Consider the following 17,314-nt stretch of genomic DNA (forward strand, 5'->3'; position numbering starts at 1 on the left):
TCTTCCTCCTCTTCTTCTTCTTCTTCCCTTTTTTTTTTTTTTAATATTTCAATTGGGGACCAAACTTCTAGCCCTCTGAGTCCAACATATCTTCTCCAGTTTTCTCTCTGCCAAATATTTCATCAAACACCTTCCCTCCGTCAATCACTCCTCTTCCCAATTTCACCTCACTCAAACTCAGTCGTGACAATTACCTCCTTTGGAAGGCACAGGCCACCCCCACATCAAGGGACTTTTTTTTTTGGTTATATCGATGGCACCACACCCTGCCATCCTCCTCTTCTCAATACACCCACCCAACCCTCTGTTCTAAATTTGCCTTTACATGGAATATGCAAGATCAATTTATTTTGAGTGCCATGAACTCCTCATTGATAGAAACTCTTCTTACACGTTACGAAATGCACCACTTCCATGCAGGTATGGATATGTCTAGAACGAATGTTTTCCTCCACCCCTTGTGCCCCTTCCATGAATATGCACTATCACCTCTCCACCCTCAAGAAAGGAAAACACAACCATCTTAGACTATTTCCACAAATTGACAAGCTTAGCTGACACTTTTACTGTTGTCAATCAACCTTTAAATTATTTTGGTCACTCAAGAGTGTATTAAATTGAATAATGTTCCCTGTGTTGTCGTCGAGTGACAATAGGCTCGAATGAGACGGTAACACTTTAGTGTAGACGTCGTTGCTTGTTTGCTGATGGAAGCTAGAGGATACTTGGTCACGAATGTGCCATTCTTAACAGGTCATAATAGGTTATAACGTGTCAAAACGGATTGAGCCATTATCAATCCGTTAAATAATCGTGTTTTAACGGGTCAACCCATTTTGATCCGGACTCGTTAAGATTAAACGCAAATCTGCTATTATCATGTTGTGTTCATGTTGAGTTAACGAGTCGTGCCACATATTGCCACCCCTAGGGAGACCATGGTGCATACCTTAATAAAACATATGATTTTAAAAAAACAAAACGTACTTTTTAGGGGTGTGCAATGTCTTGTGTGATTGATGGGTGCATTATTGAGTTTGAGAAATTGCAAAATGTCAAGCATTATATTTTCTCTATATTTATTTGTTTACATGATTTCTTGTTTAGACTTGTATGTATTTTGAGCATTAGTCTTATTTTTCACTTGTTGAAATTTTGTGAAATCTTACCGTAAAAGTTCCGCCTATGGTTCCACGAAGAATTTGATACAGAAGATGGGTATGTGTATAGAGGTCTAGCTTTGCCTGAGGTGTGGATATTGGAACTAATTCCCGTATGTATTTAAGTGTTATTTTTGGCGCTAGATTATTTATGGATGAATGCAATATTCTTTTGTTCATAGTTTCAAGACTTGTGGCTTATGGATATTAGGATTGTGATGTATTTCAATTTTCTATTATTGCTAGATTTTAATGACTACCTTTTTTTTTTGCCGCCAATTAACTGTACACATTTATCAACATACGAGCACACACACCATGTATTCACATTGTGTGAGGGGTGTATGACCCGAGTGGCTAACATCCCGGCTGCCTCCAAACCATAAGTGATGAGGGCTGGGGCAGAACACAAATCACATGTACTCATTTTTTAAAAAAAGTGAATAAATTTGAGATCTACATAAAAAAATTCATTTTTAATAGTGGATTCATGAACTATATTTTAAAGAGTGGACGGGACTTGTACGTTCTGTAACTCTATCAAACATTACTTTTAGTTAATATATTAGATTTGGAATTTGTTGTTCTCGATGGTCTCAAATATGGATTCGCATGGTGGATGTAGAAATTACGGCATGTATACTTGTTTAATGACTCAATGTACTTAGCATATTAAAAATGAGGCAACGCCTTATTACATAAACAACGTAGTAAAAAACAAATGAAAAAAAAGGAAAATTCTTTCTTATCCCACGATGATTAATGCAAGAAGGACAACTTCGTTTTGGCAGCTAGAGATAGAAGCAAAAGAGTGAACATTTAAACAAACTCATTGGAACAAATACAAGAAAACGAAGACATGCATATCGTTAAGGCCAGTATTCTTCAATGGTTGGTAGAAGCCAAGCTATTTCCAATGTCAATGACAAATCGGTATCTTACATCACCCTTAGCAAGACGCTCCATTGCCTTATTAAGGTAGTCTATTGGAATAAGCTCAATATCTGCTGTGATGTTATGTTTTGCAGCAAAATCTATCATCTCTTGAGTTTCCTTCAATCCTCCAGTGGCGCTCCCCGCAACCATTTTCCTTCCTGTTAAAACAATTCTTATTAGCTCTATAGCTATAGATGAAAAGTCTGATGAAATTTCAGGTAAAAACATAGGGAAAAGTTAGCAGTTGACTGTAAAGGAAATTACCCATAAGCAGAGGAAAGATTGGTAGCTCCAGTGGCTTCTCTGGTGCACCCAACATAACAAGCTTTCCATGAGACTTTAATAGACCAATTAAAGGCATAATGGAATGCACAGCAGAAACTGTATCCAGTATACCATCGAACGTGCCCTGTGCAGCCTGTACAAATTTAATACTTTTAACAATCGCTCTCTAATATTATCAGGTCATCAAGAGGATCAGGACTAGAGAAAAATGTTGTTAGATAACACTCACCTGGATTTGTTCTTGGTCACGACTATGTAAGAAGGAGTCAGCACCAAGATGCTCCAGAGCTTCATCCTTCTTGCTAGTGGAGGTACTAATTACAGTCACTTTTGCTCCAAAAGCCTTGGCAAATTTAACACCCACATGACCAAGTCCACCTAGGCCAACAATCCCAATGTGTTTACCCGGCTCCGCTAACCCATAATATTTCAAAGGACTGTAAAGTGTTATCCCAGCACAAAGAAGGGGAGCACTAGCATCGAGTGGTAAGTTTTCAGGGAATCGAAGGATGTAGCGCTCATTAGCTACCATAGTGTCTGAGAAGCCTCCGTATGTAATTGTGCCATCGTGATGAATGTCATCATATGTCAGTATCGTTCGGGGACAATAAATTTCAAGGTCATTGTTGCAGTTCTCGCAAGAGTGGCATGCACCAACCACGCATCCCACTCCCACTTTGTCTCCCACTTTAACTTTCTTCACCTCATTCCCTACTTCTATCACTTCCCCAACAATTTCGTGCCTGCAATTAAAATGAAAGTGCAACGTTATTGCATACTGCAATAGTTACTTTGTGTACCAAAAGATCTATTGACGTGTTTGTTGATCTTTTTTAGGCTACAAAATCGCTTAAAATGAAATGGAAACTTACCCAGGAACAAGTGGGTATTTGGAACTACCCCAATCGTTTTTAATCTTGTGAAGGTCGGAGTGGCATATCCCACAATAAAGAACTTTGAACCTTACATCCTTGTCTCCGGTTGCCCTATAGATATACCATTTAAAGCACAAATTTAAAGCTCAGAAGCATGAGAAATCAATATATAATGACAACTAATGAGAGACAATCACAATGCATAGATCCTTTTCCTTGCTAGTTGATGAAACTTTGAAACTAATAAACATTAATACATTTACTTTAAATGCTAAGAGAAGAAGATTGAAAGGAAGGAAAAACCGATCAAGTAGGAATGGAATTAAGGTGGAGAGCAAGAGATCAAGGGGGGACCTTCTGGAGAATTTGAAAGGCGAGAGAAGGCCAGAAGAATCTTTAGCTGCCCATCCAAAGGCCTTTACCGGGTGTTGTTCCTCGGGTGCTTTCGACATTTTTACCTTTTTTAGACACTTATGTACTTTAAAAACAACTAACAAATAGTAACAATAGAGTGAGAGCAAGAACAATGAGGGAGAGATATATGATAAGTATGGGATGTGAATTGTGGAGGCAGAAACAAGCTTTCGATGTATATATAGGGGGAGTGGAGTATTGAATTGGGGTTGGGATGACGTATTGGGTGAGCAAATGGGGTAAATACGTGAGGTAATGGCTTATGTAATCTCTTTAACTACTTTTTGTCTTCGATACAGAGATGAGTGCATGGTTTAATTTGGCTGACGTACTCGATTACGTAATTCCTAATGTCTCAGATCAGTGTTCTCAAGGGTCAAATACATGTGGGTCCGGTTTTGGATGGTCGTGGAAATCATGCGAAAGTCCGATCGTAACGATTGCGTATCGACCGTTCGGCAATTTCTGAATAATCTGGTTTTCAACTCGATTATGGTAATATGATATTAAATGAATAAAGATTATTTATTATATATTATTTATAAATTTATAATTTAATATTATATTATAGGATAATAAGATAATTATAAAAAAATAAATGATGTCCATCAAATATTATAGGATAATTATAAGATTATTAAATATGTCCATCAAATATGTTAACTCATATATTTTTATTTTTTTATTTTTTGAATGGTTAAATAAATGATTATTAGTAAATTTATATATATATTTTTTTATTTTGTATTTTCGATTTTTGAAGGGGCATTTGTTCATTTTCCTGCTCCAGCACCTGGTTTGCCTTTTAGTTTCATCATAATTTGTTTATTTGTGTAACTGAATATTAGCCCACACTGTTTTTATTAGCTCATTCATAATTAAAAAACAAATTGTCGACGTCAATCTGAGGTGGGTAACTCATGTCATTGTAGAGATTATATGGGTTTGATAAGGGGGTGACAGTGAGAACAATGCCTCGACGGTGAACTAAAAGTTTATTCATTGAAGCTTGTGGAAAAATAAAAGGAAATGGGAAACCAAAAGTTTATTCATTGAAGCTTGTGGAAGAATAAAAGGAAATGGGAGATTGGAATGAAACTTTGATCTGAAGCTAAAGAAGAAAAGGGGAGAAGAAGAGATGAAGCCTAAGTCAAGTTTGCCTGTAGCGAGAAGTTGTGAACGCAATAAAGGAGTTTGGGAACTGGAAAAGGACGAGAGAGAGGGGTCAGTTTCAATTAATTAAATAATCTAGTGTAGTGTTTACTATGACTTTTGTGTGTGTTTGCTTACATGGAACACTTCTATTGGATGAGGTTTGATGGCTTAACAACAGACGAATTGTTGCAAAGCGGCCCTGTACATAATAATATATGACATATTGATATAGTGAAAATTATAAAATGTAAAATTTAAAAGTTAAAAATTATAAAATTTAAAATTTCAAGGTTGAATTTAAAAAGAAAACTAAAAAAATAAATCTCGTATGTAAAATTATAAGTACACGTGGCATTACTCTACGCATATTAACTAAAGTTTTGAATACAGTTTGAGTGACTGTTTCTGTTAAAACACTGGAATGAAATATTTCGATACTAGTACTGTTTTGAAATAGTCTATATATAATAAATTAATTATATATATATTATATTTCAAAATAATATCAATACAAGTTTTAAAAAGTTAAAATACATATTTATAAAACTCAATAATACTTCTAACTTCTCAATCTAATTATTTTAAAAAAATAATCACTCATCTTTATCATAAAAATGTGAGTAATGATTTGATTTTTAGTCCTCAAGAAAAGGGGATTAGAAAAAATTAAAAAAATAGTTTTTAAATGTTAGAATTGGTTTGAAAATTATGAAAAAATTAGAATTTTTACATTAATTATGAAAAGTAACTAATTTATGTTGGTACTGACTGGTACGCAAAAAATTGGCCAGCATTTAACCTGGTATGAAACAGATACATTTCATGTACCGATCACTATTTCGATACGAGAAATATCTACCATACCGACTAGTACAATACAAAATTTAAAACTTTGATATTAATGTTATATTACAAAAACAAACTAGCAAAAAACAAACGAAAAAATAACTATTTACATCTCATGTCATGTAAGAACAACCCGGTTGATTACACTATAATAGAGATTTAAGAAGACGGAAAAGTAAAATAATTTCTTATTCCACAATAATCAATTATACTGCAAGAAGGACAAGGCATTGTACGGCAGCTAGAGATAAAAGCAAAGGAGTGAATAATTAAACAAGTTTGCCCAATTGGTGTGTCGCTGCAAATTGTTTTTAATTTTTATTCTTTATTTTAAATATTTTTAAACATATTTAAAATCTTTTAAAAAATATAAAAAAACCATCAATACACTAATAGCCATTTCCTTAAATCATTAACTAAAATAAATATTAAAAATAAAATACAATACATAAATAGTTAAATTGAGGGATCAAACTCAAAAAACACTATCATTTTCCATTAAACAAACACATTGGAACGTCAAATACAAGAAAACCAAGACATGCAGACCATCAAGTTACTCTTCAATGGTTGGTAGAAGCTAAGGTGTTTCCAACATTAATGACAAATCGTTATCTAACATCACCTTGTTAAGGTAGTCTACTAGAATAACCTCAATGTCTACTGTGAAGTTATGTGATGAACAAGCTGATGGAATTCCGAGTTATAACATAGGGAAAAGTAAGTGGTTGATCTAAAAGGAAATGACCCATAGGCAGAGGAAAGACTAGTAGCTCAAGCGGCTTTTCTGGTGAACCCAACATAACAAGCTTTCCATTAGACTTTAACAGACCAATTAAGGGCATAATGGAATAAGATACTGTATTTAGTATATCATCAAACGTGCCCTGCCCGTTCCCCCAAAACGGCGTCGTTTTGGCTCCTTTAGTGAAACCCTAAATCCCTCCCATGCCGTCTCTCTCTCTCTCTCTCTCTCTCTCCCCACACCGTCTCCCATTCACTCTAGTGACCCTCCTCCCCCCCCCTCCCCACAGCCCGTGAGCTTCGTACACTGCCACAGCACACGCACACTTTCTCTTTTCCATCCTCAAACGGGCTAGGTCACTCCGTCGTGGTGCACCACCCATAGCGGGCTCCACTCCCTCTTGGCCTTAGTTATCCCTTAGTTCTCCCTCATTCATTTCTTATGCTCCCTTTCACCCTTTCTGTTTCGAGTCTGTTGTGGGCACCAAAGCTCCTTTGCCTCTTTCTCACTTTTCCCTTGCCTCAAACACTCTGCCCATCTTTTTGAGCCACTACTAGGACTCTAACCTACCACCACCACCTCTGCTGCCGCCTACCTCCCCTCCCTGTCCCTCTCTGTCCTCATTGCTCTATGCCCCTCCAACTCTCTCTCTCTCTCTCTCTCTCTCTCTCTCTCTAAATCTTAGTCCTCTCCCTCTGAAGATATAGACCGTTGGCCACCCTGCCTCAGTCATCCCTCCCACCCAACTTTTGTTTCAATCGTTTGAACATAACATAGGTTAAGAATCATGGTTGTGGCTTTTCAAAGCAACATATCAGTTTTCATGATTTACCTGCATTCTTGATTCCACTATTCAACAACATCATCGCCCATGCAAGCATTGGGTCACTTGTTGGTGGTAACTCTCACGACCAGCAGCAGAGCTCAGGACGCTTTGATCATTCAGAAAGTTTTCCTCCAAGAAGTAAGTGGTACTCATTACTAACTTCGAAAATAATTGTTGATGGAAACTATAAAATTGTGATTTGTGTAGTCTGGTCATGATTCTATGCGGTGTTCGAGGGTCCCTATAAAGCGTTGGGATTGAATTTGTAGATTGGTTATGGTTCTGTGTGGTGGTCGAGGGCCTCTATGAAGTGTTGGGATTGAAATGGTAATTTGCTTGTGATTATGTGAGGTGGCTGAAGGCCATTGTGAAGTGTGAGGATTGAATTTTCTATTTAAATTAGTGTGCTTTTCATAATAAATATTGTTGTTGTTATGTCATTCCTCATGCAATAACTGATGCATTTTTTGATGCATTGTAATTGACACATGCTCATGATAATCTTTCCATTGAGTTCTGATTTTGTGTGTAAGTTGAAATTAGTAAAATTGTTGGATTTGGTGTCAAAAGATTTTGAGTGTTTGTGTATCACGATCCTAAGTTGTCGCTGAGCAGCAACTTGCTCAGGCGAGACAGTAACACTCTAGAGTAGACGGGTCACCAAAGTTTTGAATACAATAGAGTGTGGGAAGTGGAAGCTTAGGCGTCACTAGTGGACAACATGATCTAACTTTTGAGGTAATAATCCTTAAGATCCATAGGTGTTGTAGGATATGTATTTGTGGAGCAGGAGGCTTTGGCTTGCATGGCCTGCATTGGGATTTTAGACGTGATGTGCTAGTGGGAGAACTTGTTATGATCATAATGCTAGAACCTATGTAAGTAGAGGTAGAGAATACTGACTCCATAAGTCCTTGGGGATTAATTTTAGTCATGTAAAGCAAATTTCTATAAGGGGGGAGGATGTGAAGCCTAACTAGCAACTAAGGCCCAAGTCGTTATAGGACTGGCAAGCCCACCACCAAAATGATGTTGTTTTGGTCCTCTGAAAGCAACAAACCCTAATTTTCTCACCTTTCTCTTCTCTCTTCTTCTCTCTCTCTCTCTCTCTCTCTCTCTCTCTCTCTCTCTCTCTCTGTGTTCACACCATCTCCCAGTCCTCTCCTCGTGACTAACAATGCCTCCCTCCCTAGCTCAATCTCCCATCCCTCACCTCTCTGTCCCTCAATCTCTCTCCTTCCCTGTTTCTCTTTGCAATTTTTCATCTCCTAGTTTATTTTGCATCCAGTGTGCTGCTGCCACCCAAGCCCAACACCATGTCCCTACCTAGGTTGTCGCATAAATAGACCAACCACACAGAAGTCCTACCAAAACTAGAACAGCTCACATGTAGGGATGTAAAAATAAACTGAAAAATTGGAAAACTGACTCGGACTGTTTGGTTCGGTCTGGCTTTCGACCGATTTGGTTCGGAATTGGTTCCTTCATTTTAAAAACCGGTCAAATATGGACTAGAATCAGTTTTAAGTTTCCAACACCGGACCATACTCGTTAAGATATTATATATATTTTATTAATTTTTAATATTATATATAATATATTTTATATTATATGTAATTTTTTATATATAATATATATAATTATGTATGAAATAATATATTATAATTTATAACATAACATTTTAATCTTAAACATGAATATTTATTTGATCATATGTTTTAAATATAAAATATATATATTAAATATATTTTATTGCCTAATAAATTCTCAACATATTTTTTTTGATAAATGCATTAGTAATACTAATATAAATAATATATTAAAACTGAAAAGCTAGACCGAACCAGACCTGAACTGGTAAAACTGCAAGTATCGGTTTAAGGGATAACCAGTGCGTAATCGGTTTTAAAAAATGCACAACTGGTATTACCAGTTTGATCCTAAATTTTGTCCAAAACTTAATCAAACTGGACTGATTACACCTCTGTTGACATGTATCTAGGTGTTCTCTTTTAAGACATGTTTAACACGACTAAAACAAAATTTACAACTTCATCAACAAAATGCTAAAAATTCATTAATGTTGCGCGTAGCCACGTCTTGAGAAATTTCGAACAAACCTCAAAGCATCGATCAATCATATCTTGAGGGATTTTCAAGGTGCTATTGGGCTTCGTTATTGACATCTATAAGATTATCACGAATTAGTATTTAATACCCTCTAAGAAGTTTAAGTAGACGCGCGTACAGAAAAACTCATATACCTTCTTATTCGACATTGATTAATTATACTTTAATTGTAAGGAGATCAATAATCATGTTTTGCTCGAGAAGAAGTAAAAGATGAGAAATATTTAATTAAATTCCTTGAAACAAATACAAGAAAACTAAGACAAGCCCGATCGATTAAGGCAGTCTTTAGTTGGAAGAAGCCAAGCTATTCCCAATGTCAATAACTAAGCTAGGTACAGACAATCAAAATGGAACATTGAGTACTTGATGATACCAAGGCAAAAATTTGCGTTTGACGAGATTTCAATAGACAATTAAAGGCAAAATTGAATGCATAGCAGATATTGTATCTAGCATAGACATGCCCAGACCAGCAGTGCCTCTCTCCATTGCCCAATCTCCAATTCCTCTTCTCTCCTTTCCTCAAGCTCTCTTCTCCCGCTCGCAATCTCTCTCCCTCTCTGTTTCTCTTTGCAATTTTTCATCTCCCCGTTGGTTTCACAACCAATGTTTCGTGAGCACCCAAGCACAACATCACGTTGCTGGTTAGATTGCCATGCAACGAGACCCACCACGTAGAAGTCAGACCAAAACTAGAACAATTTGTTAGAATATTTTAAATGTGGGCTGCTATTGATTGCTGCTTTATAAAAACGTGTTAGATATAAATAGCTCATAATGGTACTTTGGTTGAACCCAATAAGTTAAGTGATCATTTTGGGGTTCATTGCACCTTAGTAAAATAGGATTATATCCTATTTAAATTGTGGTTAATTGTATGTAGGCCTAGAAGTTAAAAGAGTCTTATTCTGTTTTTCTAGACTCATTGGGTTTTGGAGTTTTTAATGGGAGGACTCCACATAGGACTTCTATATATATGGCTAGGTCCCCTCTCCTCTCCATATACGTATTTGAATTTATTAGCTTGTCCCATTGATAGCTAATTTTTGTGAGGAGAAGGAGGGGAAGAGTTGGCCACTAATATTTACAAGTGGGATTTCAATTTGGTCTCTGCAGATGGCTTCCGCATGTATGATTTCTATATTTTTTAATCCTTTTGTTTATTAAGATTCTTTTCTCTAGCATGTGTTTCTGGTTTTTCTATCAACATGTGGTATCAGAGCCGATCATGCTAGAATTAGAATCTTTCGTATAAATTGGTATAAAATATTACCTTTCTTCTGTTTCGTTTGTTCCAAAAGCAATATTGTTTGTAAATTTCTTTACTTCTCCGTGGGTTTTCAATTTACATATTCGGTTGAAAAATCAATTGATATCTCAACTATTCTTCTTTTGTCTTATTACCCATGTCGTTATTGTTGTTTTTCCTTATTAAGGTTATAGCAATTACATTTAATTTGTAATTTTCTTTTAAGTTGATACCCATTATTTTAAAACACTGTATATGTGTTTTTCGGGTATTTAATATTGTTTCCCCTCAATTAATTTTATTTTTTGATCCAAGAATTGCAAGAAATTGAGAAAAATCCATTTGAAAACCCTTTGACCTGAATTTCAGACCCGCGACCTCATTATGACCCGGCTGGAGGTAGAAGATGAATTCTCCTCCAGCCTTGACAACGCCCACTCGCACCAAGTGGCACGTGCGGCGCGTGAGGACGTATAGAGAGTGATTTTCGCTCGTTTCTTTTTCCAGTATTCATTCACTCGCCCTATTATTTTTTCTATATTATTTGAAAAATTTTTGTACAACCATAAGACACTGTTTTATAATTTAGAGCATTATTTACGCATTTTTTGAGGAGCTACAGTATACTGAAAATTGTGATACATTTTCTGGTGAATATTCAAGGCCTTATAAGATCTATGCATATGTGTACTCTCTCTAAGCATGAATGTGGATGCATGTTATTTTTGTAACTTGTTATAAACATTCTTTTAAAAATATATACTTTTCAAGTTCATATTTAATTTTAGACATATCTATTTTCTTATATGCTTGATCTGTTTATATTATTTTTTGTCTATCAATCACATTTGTATTCTGACTTTGATGATTATGATTATCATTTTGTGATTGAATTTTCATGGGCATTATGATTATCCTTGTTTTCTCTTTAAAGAGAAATCTTTTGATCTTTTTGAGGGTGGTAGCCGCCAAGGTGGTACACTCATTGAAAATATATATATATATATATATTGCACATAATATCTTGCCCAAAGGTGTTATTGTGTGTAATATTTTAGAAAGTTGTGAGAAGTAGTTAATGAGATTGCATTAGTTTAGAAATTTCCTTCCGCCTAAAGGTGATGGTATTTTGAAAACTGATGTGATTTTATTAATTTGTTTCATGATATGTTTTAAGAGTACCTTATAGCATGTTGTTCAGTTAGCCCAAAGGTGACTTTACAATGATGCATCAAGGCTCTTACTGATATGTTTTAAGAGTACCTTACAGTATGTTGTTTAGTCAACCCAAAGGTGACTTTACAATGATACACCAAGGCTCTTATCGTAATGAAGCTCATATGGTTCCGAGCTTATTTCGAGCTATCTAATTAATAGCCTATATTAATTAGACAGATTTGTTATCATCCATTAATTGCATGCTTTAGTTTTGGATGATATTTAAATAATATGTATTATTTAATGTTTCCGCAGTTTTGAGTGCCTCCTCTATTTCAAGTCAATTGTCTGCTATTGAAACTTTGACTGGAAATAATTATGTGAGATGGAAAAGAGATGTAGAAATTGCACTTGGTCTTTTGGGATTGGATTTTGCCTTGGAAGAGCAGCCTTCAAAACCTACTGATAAGAGCACTGCGGAATATGTGGTTGAGTATCAAAAGTGGGAAAGAGCTAACAGGCTTTGTTTAAAAATCATCAAACGTTCTATATCTGATTCCATTATGGGACAATGACAATGCTAAAAACTTTTTGGGTGCCATAGGACAAAGGTTTATTGAATTTGATAAAGCTGAAATTGGAGACCTGATGGATAGACTGATGAGTATGAAATATGATGGTTCAAGTGGAGTTAGGGAATACATTATGAAGATGATACATATATCCTCCAAATTAGAAGCCCTTAAAATTCCCATTGCAGAGCCTTTTCTAGTGTATCATGTTCTCAATAGCCTTCCTAGCCAGTTCAATCAGTTAAAGGTTGCTTATAATGCTCAGCGGGATAAATGGGATTTAAATGATTTAATTGTGGTATGTGCCCAAGAGGAGTGTAGGATGCGTCGTGAGACTGTTGAAACTGTGCAATTAGCTTTTCAGCCACAACAAAACAAGGGGTCTTCTCATAATCATAAGCCTAAATTTCAAAAAGGTTATAAGTCACACCGAAATGAGCACAATAAAAGATTTGGAGGTCAGACTTCTGGTGGTTCTAAAGAAATTATAATGAATAGTGATCAGTGTAAGTTTTGTAAAAAGAAAGGTCATTGGCAAAAGGATTGTTTTAAGTTTAAGACATGGCTAGAGAAAAAGAAGAAGAAGAACTTGACAGGTATCTCCTTGGCCTTAGTTTGTTTTGAGTCTTCTTTGGTTGATGTACCTTTAAATTCTTGGTGGATAGACTCAGGTGCAAGTATTCATATTGCAAATTCGTTGCAGGGGTTTGTAAGCAAAAGGAGGCCAAGTGAGAATGAAGTGAACTTTTGTGTTGGGAATGGAGTTCATGTGAAGGTCGAGTTTATAGGAGTAGTAAAGTTATATTTAGATTCTGGTTTTTCTCTTGTTTTGGAGAACACAGTTTTTGTACCCACAATGAGACGAAATTTGATTTCTATATCAAAACTTGATAATTCTGGTTTTTCATTTAAGTTTGGTAATGGAAAAGTTGAATTGTTTTATGATTATCGTCTGGTTGGAAATGATCTCTTATGTGATGGTTTATATAGAATGTCTTTGAATTCTTTTGGTGAAGTCTCTTGTGTTACCAATATAGCGAAGAAAATGCCTTTAATCCGTGAATCATCTTCTATGTTGTGGCACAAGAGATTAGGGCATATTTCAAAGGATAGAATGGAGAGATTGATAAAAGTTGAGATACTTCCCTCTCTAGATTTTTCAGACTTTAACAGTTGTGTGGACTGTATAAGAGGAAAGTTGACTAAATCCACAAGGAAGGGTTCTACTAGGAGTAACAGTATTTTGGACTTAATACATACTGATATTAGTGGACCTTTACCTTCTACCATATGTGGAAATAAGTACTTCATAACTTTTATTGATGATTTCTCTCGATATGGATATGTTTATCTGATTAATGATAAATCTCTTGCTCTTGAGAAATTTAAGATTTTCAAAATAGAAGTAGAGAAACAATGTGGGAAAAGCATTAAAGTTGTAAGATCTGACCGTGGTGGTGAGTATTATGGGAAGTATGATGAATCTGGTCAAAATATGGGTGATTTTGCAAAATTTTTACAAGGATGTAGAATAGTGCCTCAATACACTATGCCTGGAACACTCGAGCAAAATGGTGTTTCTGAAAGACGTAATCGGACTCTGAAGGATATGGTTAGGAGTATGATGAGCAGAACAAATTTACTAGAATATCTATGGGGTGAAGATTTGAAAACTGCCATGTACATTTTAAACAGGGTTCCTAGTAAAGCTGTTTCAAAAACTCCTTTTGAATTGTGGACAGGCCGTAAGCCAAGTTTAGCTCATCTCAAAGTTTGGGGATGTCCAGCTGAGGTTAGAATTTATAATCCTCTTGAAAAGAAATTAGACCCAAAATCTACCCCTGGTTATTTTGTTGGGTATCCTGATAGATCAAAAGGATATAAATTCTATTGTCCTAATCGTGGTACCAGAATAGTTGAGTCCATTACTGCTAAATTTTTGGAGAATGATGTTGGTGACAGTGGGAGTTCTGTATTGAAAGAATTTTTTGTTGAACCAGATCCAGTTGTTGTTCCAATCCCTGTTATACAAGAAAGAGTTGTTTCTCAGTCAATTGAAATTATTAGTGAAGAATCTGGGCAACAAGAAGAACTTCCAACAGTGATTGAATCAGTTTCTAAGCCACAAGTGAGAAGATCACAAAGGGAAAGAAGGTCTGCATTGCCTATTGATTACATTGCATATTTGTCAGAAAGTGATTTTAATGTTGGGCATATAGTTGATCCTGTTACTTTTAAGCAAGCCTTAAGATGTCCTGAGTCAGATAAATGGTTAAGTGCTATGGAAGATGAAATAAATTCTATGGAAAAGAATAGAGTCTGGGAACTTGTTGAACTTCCTCCAAATGCTAAGGCTATAGACAACAAATGGATTTTCAAAAGTAAACTAGACTCAAAAGGAAATGTTGAACGAAAGAAGGCAAGATTAGTTGCAAAAGGATTTACTCAGCGAGAGGGCATTGACTATACTGAAACATTTTCACCAGTTTCATCAAAAGATTCTTTTAGAATTATCATGACACTTGTAGCACATTATGATTTGGAGCTTCATCAAATGGATGTGAAGACAGCGTTTTTAAATGGAGATCTTTGTGAAGAGGTTTATATGAGACAACCTGAAGGTTTTATTGAGAAGGGAAAAGAAAATTTGGTATGTAAGTTAAATAAGTCCTTATATGGCCTGAAACAAGCATCTCGACAGTGGTATTTGAAATTTGATGAGATTGTAACTTCTCTCAGTTTTGTTGAAAATAAAGTTGACCAGTGCATATATCGGAAGACTAGTGGGAGAAATTTTATTTTTCTCATTCTATATGTTAATGATATTTTGCTTGCTAGCAGTAACTTAGGATTACTTCATGAAACAAAGAAAATGTTATCTGCTAATTTTGAAATGAAAGATCTTGGAGAAGCTTCTTTTGTGCTTGGAATTGAAATTTGTCGTGATAGAGCTCGTGGTTTATTGAGACTTTCTCAGAAAGCTTATATACGGCGTGTACTACAGAGATTTGAAATGCAAAACTGTGCACCTGGTGATGTACCCATTATAAAAGGAGATAAGTTCAACAAAACTCAATGTCCTAGAAATGAGCTCGAGAGGGAATCTATGAGGAATATTCCGTATGCTAGTGCTGTAGGGAGTTTGATGTATGCTCAAGTTTGCACTAGACTAGATATTGCCTATGCAGTCAGTGTTCTTAGTAGGTTTCAATCAAATCCAGGGCAAGAGCATTGGAAAGCAGCTAAGAAAGTTATGAGATACTTGAAGAAGACTGAATGTTATATGCTCACTTTCCAGCGTTCAAATCACCTTGAGGTGGTAGGCTACTCAGATTCTGATTTTGCTGGATGTCAAGATGATTTGAAATCAACCTCTGGTTATGTTTTTATGTTAGCTGGAGGTGCTATTTCTTGGAAAAGTGTTAAGCAAACTTTGGTGGCGTCTTCTACTATGCAAGCTGAATTTGTAGCATGTTATGGAGCTACTATCCAAGCTGTTTGGTTAAGAAATTTTATTTCTGGACTGAATGTTGTTGATTCCATCTCGAAGCCTATTACTATTTATTGTGATAACAGTGCAGCAGTGTTCTTCTCAAAGAATAATAAGAGCTCTAGTGGATCCAAGCACATTGACATCAAGTATTTGGTGGTCAGAGACAGAATTAAGGAAGGACAGACAAAGATAGAGCATATAAATACAGAGGCGATGTTTGCAGATCCTTTGACTAAAGGACTTGCTCCTAAAGTTTTTAAAACACATGTTACTAATATGAGTATTGTGGAAACATTTGATGTTTTTGGTTAGTGGGAGTTACTTATGTAAAAAGAACTACGTTTTGGCTTGATCCCTTTACAGGGTACATAGGCAACCCATATGTTATTTGGGTACAGCTTTTTTCAATAATAATATATATCTCCCATATCCATAAACTATGTTTTGAGCATGCATATGGCTTATGTCTTTTATTATGATATTATTGAAATCTCGAGATACTATGGATAAAGACATAAGATGAGTCTCTTTTAGAGACATGTGGCTTCATTTTGAAGCATTATGAGGACTGATATGAATTAGCACAGCTTTTGATCACATTGGTGCTAAGATCATACTACATACTACCACATTTGGTCGGAGGATGGGGATCCATGTCGATGGGGATATTAGCATTTGTAACTGTGGAGTGGTCTTACATCTTTTAAGTGGTGTAACGACTTCCATGTTCGATGTTGATATTCTTGTTGGACCGGATCGTGTTTTCTAAGGTGCTGTCATTTGAGCTATTTTATGTGGCCACCTATGTTGTCTAACCCGTGAGTCTTTTTCAAAACAAGTTTTATTTTACAGTAATCAAAATTGCCCAAGTGGGAGAATGTTAGAATATTTTAAATGTGGGCTGCTATTGATTGATGCTTTATAAAAACGTGTTAGATATAAATAGCTCATAATGGTACTTTGGTTGAACCCAATAAGTTAAGTGATCATTTTTGGATTCATTGCACCTTAGAAAAATAGGATTATATCCTATTTAAATTGTGGTTAATTGTATGTAGGCCTAGAAGTTAAAAGAGTCTTATTCTGTTTTTCTAGACTCATTGGGTTTTGGAGTTTTTAATGGGAGGACTCCACATAAGACTTCTATATATATGGCTAGGTCCCCTCTCCTCTCCATATACGTATTTGAATTTATTAGCTTGTCCCATTGATAGCTAATTTTTGTGAGGAGAAGGAGGGGAAGAGTTGGCCACTAATATTTACAAGTGGGATTTCAATTTGGTCTCTGCAGATGGCTTCCACAGGTATGATTTCTATATTTTTTAATCCTTTTGTTTATTAAGATTCTTTTCTCTAGCATGTGTTTCTGGTTTTTCTATCAACACAATTCACTTGGATGTATATAGGTGTTCTCATTTAAGACGTGTTTGACATGACTAAAACCAAATTTACGACATCATCAACAAA

General features: G+C 35.7%; 1 protein-coding gene across 1 annotated transcript; it reads right to left on the minus strand.

The window, feature by feature from the left end:
- Nucleotides 1–1,882: 1,882 nt before the first annotated feature.
- Nucleotides 1,883–3,808, minus strand: LOC122319192 (probable mannitol dehydrogenase). Its single transcript, XM_043137147.1, has 5 exons — nt 3,611–3,808; nt 3,254–3,367; nt 2,611–3,124; nt 2,361–2,514; nt 1,883–2,254 (listed from the first exon to the last, which is right to left on the minus strand). Exons 1-5 carry the CDS (start codon nt 3,706–3,708, stop codon nt 2,046–2,048), a joined length of 1,089 nt encoding a protein of 362 aa, XP_042993081.1. The 5' UTR covers nt 3,709–3,808; the 3' UTR covers nt 1,883–2,045.
- Nucleotides 3,809–17,314: the final 13,506 nt, after the last annotated feature.

Source organism: Carya illinoinensis, chromosome 8, assembly GCF_018687715.1.
Source record: "Carya illinoinensis cultivar Pawnee chromosome 8, C.illinoinensisPawnee_v1, whole genome shotgun sequence".
In the NCBI taxonomy this organism is placed as follows: domain Eukaryota; kingdom Viridiplantae; phylum Streptophyta; class Magnoliopsida; order Fagales; family Juglandaceae; genus Carya; species Carya illinoinensis.